This window comes from Anser cygnoides, chromosome Z (assembly GCF_040182565.1).
Source record: "Anser cygnoides isolate HZ-2024a breed goose chromosome Z, Taihu_goose_T2T_genome, whole genome shotgun sequence".
Lineage (NCBI taxonomy): Eukaryota > Metazoa > Chordata > Aves > Anseriformes > Anatidae > Anser > Anser cygnoides.
The window spans coordinates 60,842,697-60,852,076 of NC_089912.1; the positions used below are offsets into that span (position 1 = coordinate 60,842,697).

At 54.6% G+C, this 9,380-nt stretch overlaps 1 protein-coding gene across 2 annotated transcripts; it reads right to left on the reverse strand.

Annotated features, from left to right (window-relative positions):
- Nucleotides 1-33: 33 nt before the first annotated feature.
- CCDC68 (coiled-coil domain containing 68) lies at nt 34-8,394 on the reverse strand. Of its 2 annotated transcripts, none has more exons than XM_066987959.1 (10): nt 8,268-8,394; nt 5,608-5,750; nt 4,263-4,403; nt 3,667-3,792; nt 3,247-3,375; nt 2,764-2,846; nt 2,310-2,415; nt 1,574-1,657; nt 1,300-1,376; nt 34-909 (listed from the first exon to the last, which is right to left on the reverse strand). In XM_066987959.1, exons 1-10 carry the CDS (start codon nt 8,275-8,277, stop codon nt 843-845), a joined length of 966 nt encoding a protein of 321 aa, XP_066844060.1. In that variant the 5' UTR covers nt 8,278-8,394; the 3' UTR covers nt 34-842. The 2 variants fall into 2 exon arrangements, with proteins under 2 accessions (XP_066844060.1, XP_066844061.1); XM_066987960.1 differs by lacking the exon at nt 8,268-8,394 and adding an exon at nt 7,187-8,146 and having other exon boundaries at nt 36-909; nt 4,263-4,406.
- Between the last annotated feature and the right edge of the window lie 986 nt (nt 8,395-9,380).

Sequence of the window (9,380 nt, forward strand, 5' to 3'; positions counted from 1 at the left end):
CTTAGCAGAGGTAATCCCCAAGCGACGCTACGTTTGAGCAGCGCTTCTGAAGCAAGACAAGAAAAGGAAGAGACAAACTGGGTATATTCAAGTCTTATTTAAGGATCAATACTATTTTTTTTTCCAAAATACTGCTATTTGTGACACAGGTGAGAAGGCAAACTCCAGACTACGCAACGCTTTGGCTTTCCTTCCCCTAACGCACGCAGGAGCCCGGCGCAGAGGTAAAGGTGCACGTGCAAATAGCGTCACTCATGCAGGGGACACGAGTCACACCACAAGGTGACATCTCGAACAAGGGACAGCCGGTCCCCAGCGCGCTTTGGTGTGAGAGCAGAGGGACCGGCCTGTCCTGGGCACAGGGGTAGGATGGGCGAAGTGTTACCTGCACCTGGGCACCAGTGCAGAGAGCAGGGGCTGCTCATCACCCTTTGATGATGCTGGATTGAAACGAGGTCATAAATGCCAGAAACCATCCAGGGAACGAGGCCAATCCCACGCAAACGGGATTTCGGGTGAAGGGGAGGCTGAACGCGGAGCTTCGTCCTCGCGCCGACTGGGGCACAAAAGCCGCCACTCACCGTGGAAAGCGTTCAGGAAAACGGAAGCTGGTTTACCACCGAGGGATCGGCTCAGTCCTCAGTCGGGGAGCCCCCCGTGTGCAGCAGCCCCTGGGCTGTCTCGTCACCTCGTGCCTCGTTTCCAGGCTTATCCTTCCAGGAGCAGCTCCGCGGCACCCCTTCTGCACCAGCGTCTCGGAGAAAAGCGGCACGTGTCGAAGGCGCGTTGCAACGCAAGAAGTCCTCCTGCCAAAGGCCGGAGATGCGCGCCCAGTACTTCGTTCAGCTGTCCTGCTTCTTCATCCTGGTCAGCAGCAGGTAAGGGGATGCCCTGTAGTCCCGCAGGGGGCTGCGGAGTGAGGCAGAGAAAAGCAGGGATCGCTCAGAAACCTTCCCACGCCTCTGTTTTTCTTGAAAACCCATCACAAAGCCACCCCTCTCTACACAGCCACGCTCACACCACCAGTGACGCAGAACTGCTGCCCTGCGTGTGGGGCAGCTGACCCCAAACCTTGGTTTCCCGAGGGCAGCTCTGCGCCCAGGCAGCCAGGACTCCCGTGAGCCCCAGCGGAGCCCCGTGCTGAGCCCGACCCCTGCCCAGGACACAGCGACCTGCGTCCCTCAGGCTCGTGGATCCCTTTCCTGCATCAGGGAGGGATCCTCTGCAGGCCGTGGATCTGCTCCCTTCCACCAAGGCCCGGATCAGTTTGCCCAAACCTCCGCGGGCAGAGGCACTCACTCTGTCAGGATGGCTTTCGAAACTTTTGTCTTGGGCTGGCCGGACCATAACGCCACTCTGTCTTTTAGTTCTTTATTCTGCAGGGGGGGAAAAAAATAAGATGTAATGCAAATAAATAACAGCCAGGCGCTGCCCCCAGCTCAGCAGCCTGCAGGGCCCTCCCTGCTTTTTGCTGCCCTCTCCCCTGATGTTTCCCCACCCGAGAAACAAGAGGATTTCACGGGACCACTGCTGATCTCTCCTCTTAATGCCTCTTCCTCCTTCCTGACCTTACCTGAGTCTCAAGCGCCGTCACCTTTTCCGTCAGGTCTTCTATTTTTTTGTCCTGGATTTTGAGTTCTTTGTTCAGTTCCTCCACCTAGGAGTTAGGAAAGGAAGTTTGCAAGAGGCTCGAAACACGAAAAACAAGCGAAACCACAGCGTTAACTGTCCTGCCACGCCAGGGGGATTGCAGCCACTTCTTTCACCAGAGGAAAAACTGGAGCTAAGTGATTGCCCAACGCATAAGACAATTTCCCAACACACGGTGTCGCATTTTCCTTAGTCTGCCTCGTGCTGGTGTACGTGCAGGAAGGTTCTTGTGACAGCTAAGTGGTGTGGGGACTTGCCTTAACTGGTTGGGAAAAGGCAGGCCAGCATTCTGTGAGGAGTGTGCAGCGGGAATAAATATATTTAAAAAGTCAGCAAGTAAAAGCAGTTCGCATTGTATAGTTACTTGGGGAAGGGGGCTGATTGCTTTTAACTTTGCTGGAGTCTTTCTAGGATCTAGGCCTCTGGTTTGGGGAGAGGGACTTTATCAGGGAGTGACAGGACAAGGGGTAATGGCTTTAAACTAAAAGAGAGCCGACAGATTACGTGTTGGGAAGAAATTTGCGTTGAGGGCTGTTCACGACAGCAGGTTTACAGCCCGAGCTCGTCCCATCCACCCCAATAATCCCAATTTTGGGGGTGATGCCTGCTCTGCATTAATCGCAGGGCCAGGCCTCTGCTCCCCCGCTGCAGGGCCTCACCTCCTGGATGACGCGGCGCAGGCTCTGGTGCTGTGCCCCGATCAGGCGCTGCAGGTGGCCGATCTGCTCCCGCAGCGTGGCGATGTCCTGCTGCACGGCCAGGCACCTGGGGACAGGAGCACGGGGTGAGCGCGAGCATATACGCGTAGAGAGGCTTCTCTGCTGAGCAGAGCAAATGAACCCATAAAATAAACCCCACAAAATAAACCAGACTGTGGGGCAGGACCACCCGCCAACCCGAATCCCTGTTGATCATTAAAATTATCAATAACTCCACAGGCTGAAGTCGCCAACGAGTTCATAAGCAATAAAGCGTTATCTGATATTAAAAAAAAAAGTTGTAAGGGGGGCTGCAGAGGCTCCGGGAGCCCCATGGGGCAGGTAGATAGCGACACCCTACACCAAGACACCCCCCAGAAACAAGGGGAGCACTGCACCACGTGCATGTAATCACCGTTTGCTGTCTTCATTCCTCGACATCATCTGCAGAAGCATCTTTTCATAGGACATTTTCTTTTCTATCAGGGTTTTCTTTTCCTGAGGAAACAGAGTTTTATGAGAGTGGTATTACACGCCCTGTCATTTCATTACAAAGAGACATTTGGCCTTAGGTCCGACCGCTCTAGCCAGTCTCCAAAAATTCAGCAATAGCCACCTACATCAACCTCAGCTCCAGCTGCAGATACAGAACAGTCTGACCTCTCTAAACCAACCCACAAAGGGATGGCAGCATACTGATTTACCGTGAGAAAATTCACTCTTAAAAAAAGTTTTTGCCTATATTTAGTTAGCAAAAATTTCACATCTTGAGAGTGGCCGTGCTCAGCCGCCAGTGGGAACCACCTGAGCACTACAGCCACCTCTCTTTACAGGACGCTGTGGTACCAGAAGACCACAAATCCTTCAGAAATACTTTTTCAACCCTTGCGGCGCCCACCTCCTCCATCCTCCGCACGCGCTGCTCCATGTCTGCGATGCGGGCGCACCTCTCCTCCACGTCGCCGGCGAGCCGCCTGGCCTTCTCCTCCTTCTGCTGGAGCTTCTCTTCCTGTTCCCCACTGCGGGCCTGCGAGCGAGGAGGGCGGCTCAAGGTGTGCAGGTGCGTGGGCACAGGACCCCACTGCGATTTTGGGGGCTCCAAGTACCCGCAGGCTTGACCCACAGTAGGAAACATCCCCCTCTATGGGCAAAGAGCTGCTAAACTCACTCATTCCAAAAATCCATTTGTATCTGGGCCCCAGCTTTCCCACCCCACACCTCAGAGCAGCCGCAAGTTAACTGGATACAAGAAACACCTTCCTGTAACAGCTCGATACCTGAGCAGGACCATCGTGCCCCCACGCAGGGAGATCTGTACCTGTATTTGCTTCTTCTCATCCTCGTGAGCTTTTCGGAGTTCCTCTGACCGAGTCTGGTAGTTCTCGTAGAGTTTCTGGGAGGCAGCTCGGAGAGCCTGCACGCCCGCTTCCCTTGTGGCTTCCAGCTAGAAAGGGAATTTCACAATAAGCATATATGGTGCTTTAAAAACAATGTTATAATCACATGTCAAAACACAAGCACCCTATAAGATCAATTTTCAGTATTTTCCCTTGTCAAAGAACAATAATCCTACCCACCTGCCAGCAGCGTGCAACAGGCAGTTCAGTTTCTAGACAAAGGCAGATTTATTCAGCACTGAAGCACCCCTCCTTGACAAAGGACGATGGTTTAAAAGGAGCGAGGTGCTTCAAACTGCTCCTGAACACCTCTGCTGTCAGCCACCAGCAGCACTACATTGTCTCACCGCCCACAAATTGCGCGTGTGAAGCAGCTTTAACACAAATCTCATGGTCTGGCAGAACAGAGCAGCTCGCACCAGCTGGCGAAGCAAAGGCAGCTCTGCCTCTTCCCCAAAACCAGTTGTCCTCTGGGCCACGAGGCACGGGTGAGACCTTGGGAAGCCCCAGCACGCACCTTGATCCGTAGCACCTGGTTCTCCCTGCTGACCAGCAGCAGCTGCCTCTCCGTTTCCCTCATCTTCGCCGCCACAGGGCTGCAGCTCGAGCCCCAGCCGCCGCTCCTGGGCTCTGGGCTACCGCCCGGCACTGGAGGGTGCTGCTAAAGGAAACACATGGAAAGCAAGCTCAAGGGATCGGAAAAACAGCCTGAGCAGTTGATGCTGATGACTGAGCCCCTAAAACAGGCTGGTTTCTTGCAAGCACCCCTTTCCTTTTCCCGGGAGGCAGCTTTGCAGAGCAGCCAGCCCTACCCGAGGGCCAGCAGAGCTCCCGGCTGCGCCGCTCTCCAGGGCTTCACATATTAAAGCCTTAGCACGTCAGTCCTTACAAACAGCTGCCTTCTGCTCCCTGCATTGTTACTCCACACGAATAATTAGCTTGTAGATGATCGCAGCATGCCTATGGCAGGTGAGGCCATTCTTACTTTCCGCCGAGTTCGTTTGTTAAAAATAAACCCCTAAAAACAAAGGGCTGCCTGTACGTTTCAAGGAGTTCAAACCATAAATCACTTTCTTTTCGCTTCTTTTCTTCCGCCTCACTCCTCACCTGAGCAGAAAAAGGAATAAGCATTTTGAAGAACTTGTTGTGATCAATTATTTCTTAATGAGCACCGTTTCAGCCCAGTGATCCTTCCCCTTACTCATTCCTGTGCTCCTTCAGGCTTGGCCAGGATGCAGAAAAACAGCTTTTGCATGTTATCATCGCTGCTCTGTTGTTTGGAGCAAAGAACTAAGACATCATATCTACTGGGCTGAGTCCCACTGCTCACAAGATCTCTTAGGGGAAGAAAAAAAAGAGAAAAAAGCATGTTCTAGCTATTTGTTGTGGTGTTGGCAGTGAGCAGAGCACCCCTTCACACACCCTGCGTGAGTTAATGTCACCACCACAGAATATATCCTTTTTTGCAGTAAGGCTATATCCTTATATCCTTTTATTTTCTAATGCATCAGCTCCCACCTCACTCTGCTGCCGTCACCTGTAAAGCACAAGGCACCCATCCTAAACACTCTCTTATCGCAAAGCGTCCCCAGCTGCGCCTCGCAAGGGCTGCGAGTTTGGGTGGGGACAGCACAGAAGCATCTCTTGCAACAACCCTAAACAAGGGGCGGAAAAACCTCACGAGTTTCAGAGTGGTTTAACCAAGACAGTGCACGCTATAATTAAAGCAACGCTGCGGAGAAAATAGTATTTCTAGTAAACAACCGCGTACGGTCAGGATTTTCTCCTTCAGCAGCTATCACGATTGCTCACCGTGTTACCAAGCGAAGAAAGGAACGAAACAACAGCAGCTTCACAAATACCTTTTTCACATATTCAGCTTCTTCGGTGATCTCGGCACAGGAGGCCCCGTACATGACGTAGCTCCCCTCCGAGCCCCGGTCTTCCCGCGTTACTTCTTCAGTGAGCAGCAGGGTGGTGGTCACGATGCGCGCGTTCCTCTGCTCTGCACGAGGACAAGAAGAGGGGCTTGTCTCATTACACCAGGGCAGCGAGGCCGTTTCCCCACCCCATTTAAATCCGTTTCAGCTTCAGGCGTTGCAAGCGTAAAGACGTAAAGACTGAGAACCACTTATAAAAACTTGTAAGAGCCACATAAAAATAAATGTAGGCACATCCTCTTTTTTTTTTTTATAGATGGGAAAATAAATGCATTCACACGTTATTTTCACTGAAGATTTCACCGACTTCTCGCTAGCAACCTAAACCACCATCCTACATCATTTCAGAAAACACTTGGCCAGAGACTCCGGGCAGAAAACACGCGAATACCTCACACAAACCTGCAATTTAACAGAGGGCAAAACAAAACTTTTGCCACTCGTCTGAGAGGTTTATCCACCAAAACCAATTAGAGCCTGCAGAGCGGTCCCGCTGCCAATTACAGCGAGTCCAGAGGACTGATAACCTGTCCTGCTCCGATGCAAGGAGCAGCACAAAGCCTGGATCACAGCACAACTCTCAGGAGAGGGGTTGGAGCAAAACTACCTAGGGGGAACGGATGGGAGACAGCAGACAAAGCTTGTTCTTCCCGTGTCACGCACCGAGAGGAAGGTCCCAGCCGCCTCGGTTCCGTTTCTCCTGTACAATGGTGACATCCAGTGTCAGCTGCTTTACTCTGAAAGGAGCCTGAATTTCTCCAGCTACCTGTTTCCAGCCTGTCCCAGGCGGGGTCAGCAAGCTTACAGGTGCCCATCAGGCAAGCTGGTTTTTAACGAGCACGTTTGAAGCATCTGGAACTAATTAAAGCTAACACAGGAGGTTAACAACACCACTCAGCATGGTGGTGGACAGGCTCAAAACAAAAAAGATGGTTGAGTTTTACAAACCTTGCAGATCATTTACAACAAAAGTTCACTTAAAAATGCATTTATTTAAAAACACCGGAGTTCGAGGTCTTAGTTCCTGCGGGTTAAGCCGCTGACAGCCATCCCTGCATGGTTTGCTGCAGGCAAACCCTCGTGTTCATTGAGTCACCCCAGCACAGAGTGTTGCAGCACTACCAGGAAGATCACTCAGGCTAGCGCATTTCTTAATTAACCCGTTTTCTAGTAAAATATAATTAGGCAGCTCGAAATATTTATTGCTGCGGTGAAGGAGGAATGGCCTTCCCACAGAGAGCCGCATGGAGCCGGTTGTGTAACTGCCCCGCTGGAGCAGCGGCCCACGCTGCAGACCTTCCCCACGTTCTGTTAACCTCTGTCCCAGGCAGACAATACAGAAGACTAAACCATAAATCAGCCATAAATAAGCATAAAAAAAAAAAATCAATACACGAGCCCCACGGCTGTTACTTAGAACTCCAGTTCCTAGGTGATCTACGAATACAAGAGCAATAAAACACAGAAATAGCCTCCCTGCTTCCCATTTCACACTCCTTACCCGCTTCTAAAAGTCAGGAGCATCAGCAGATGCCACAGCCCCGGCCAGCACAGAGCTGCTCTGCTTTGGATGTGGGAGATGGGAGGGAAAATCATGACGGGAAGGCTGTAAAACGACGAGCTCCCTTTCTGCCCACAATTTTCGTGTGGCTGGCAAGGAGGAGCTGGCGATCCAGACACAACCCTTGGGGCTTTGACCTCAAGCGAGCGCGCAGAAGAGGTTTCCGTAGCTCCAGAGGACGGTTCCCTGCCGACACGAAGTCGGGTCTCGCTCTGGGGCTGCTGTTTTCCTCCTGCCTGCCCTCTGGCCGCCAGCTCGCCCAGCACAGAGGCGCCCCGCACCAGTCTCCCTCCAGCCTGGGGAGATTCAGGCTGAAGCCTCCAGGCCCCGTCCCCTGGGGGGCGGGTGGGATGGAAATGCCTTTTAGCCCTGAAGAAGCAGAGCCAAGAGAAATACAGAGTGGGCACAGCTCTGCGAGGTGACCTGAAGGTCCCCAGCTGGGGCAGGAGGTGCTCGGGGCAGTCCTCGTCTGTCGGGGACTCGGGACAGGTTTTGGCCATAAGCCCCAAATTCGGGTCTTTGCCCTAAGCATCTTTCCAGGTGGGGCAATGGGACCAGCGACAGAACGAAGCGAGGGCTGGAGCCCTTCTAATCGGAATTAACGCATTTAATTGCGACTATTGGGGATATTCGGATAAGAAACCCCGGGCCAGCCTCCAGCAGAGCGCTGTACCCCCACACCGGGTCTCTCCCTGCCCATGCTCCCCACGCACCCCCCAGGAGCCAGCTGCCAGGCAAACAACCCCGGCGCTCGTCCCACAGCCGAGCGGGGACTTGGACAACCTTCCTCCCCCTTCCCACGCCTGCCCGAGCTGCCGGCCGAGGCTCTTCTCACAGCTGTTTGACAAACCCTTGTTAGAAAATACACACGAACACCACGCTCTCTCCCCAGGCAAAGGTGCCCCCCCCGCCGCTCGGGCAGGCTGCGGTGCCCCCCAGGACCCGCCCAGCCGGGTCCCCCCCTCTCCTTCCTCCTCCTCCTCTTCCTCGGCCACCTTCCCCCCCGGCCCCTCAGCCTCACCTGCGGACATGGCTCGGCCCCGGCAGCCGGGGGCCTCCGCCCCGGGGAGCCCCGAACATGGCCCCGGGCCCCGCCCGGCCCCGCCCCGGCCCGGCCCAGCTCGGCCCGGTGTGGCTCGGAGCCTCCCGCCCCCCGTCCCTCACAGCCCTCCCCCTGTAAAGTTCCCCCCTTTGGCCGCGGGGACAGCGGGCGAAGTGGAAACGGTGGGGGGGGGAGAAAAACGTGCGATAAGCTGCTGCGGACACCACAGCCCCGTCAGCAGGTCCAGCCCGCAGCAATCCCTCCGCATCCGTAACCACGAAATACATCGCTTTGCACCCAGTTCTCTCTTTCCCAGCACCATTTTGAACCCGAGGCCGTGTGGGCCCAGGACAGGAGCAGCTGCTGGGCGCCCACCCGCCACCGCCGTGTCCCCCCCACACGGTGCTGTCCCCCCGCCTGGCCCTGTCCCCCCGCGCCGTTGGGGCCGCAGGACCCCAGCGCTGGGCTGGGCTGAGGACCAGGAGCTGCTGGCCCCTGCGAGCTGTCTATTCTGCGGAAGGGCGAAGGGGGTTGTCTTATTAATTACAGTCAGAAATAACAATGATAATAAAGCGTTACTCCTCTTTCCTCCTGCTGCTCCTTTCTCGCCTCCCCTCGGACGCGGAGCGGCGCGGGGGCAAAGTCGGGCTGTTTCCAGCCCCGTTCGGAGAGCAAACAGTGGCGAGGCAGCGCCCAGCTCCAAAGTCTGCTCTCGCCAGCGAGGACGGGAGAGGCTGGGAGCACCCCAGAACCACCCCGAGCCCAGTCACCACCCAGCACATCCCCCAGGTCTGCTTCTTCCTTAGCTCTGGAAACTCTCAGATCTCTCAAATGGGGTCACGAGAGGAGTCTTTTCTGCTCGTGATACCCGCCGAAGCAGCTAGCCACCCACCAGCGGTTAATCTCTAGTCCCCAGTGAGCCCTGCAGCTGGCTCCAGCTGCGCTCAGCAGCCCGGGAAGGCAGAGTCCAGGCTGGTGATTTCACTTCCATTTACTGCTTAAGGAAGGCGAGGCAAAATGCAGCTTGGTGCGTCTTTGAAGCCGTGTGTAAAACGGTTTGCAAACACCGCTGTGCTTTCCCCCCAGGAGATC

Bases quoted from the DNA above. Each gene is read 5' to 3' on its own strand.
- CCDC68 (XM_066987959.1), bottom strand. The intron at 4,404-5,607 runs GTATTTGTGAAG...TTCCTTTAGCAG, and splicing joins AAGCTGAATATGTGAAAAAG to CACCCTCCAGTGCCGGGCGG. The intron at 2,847-3,246 runs GTGGGCGCCGCA...CTGTTTCCTCAG, and splicing joins GCGTGCGGAGGATGGAGGAG to GAAAAGAAAACCCTGATAGA.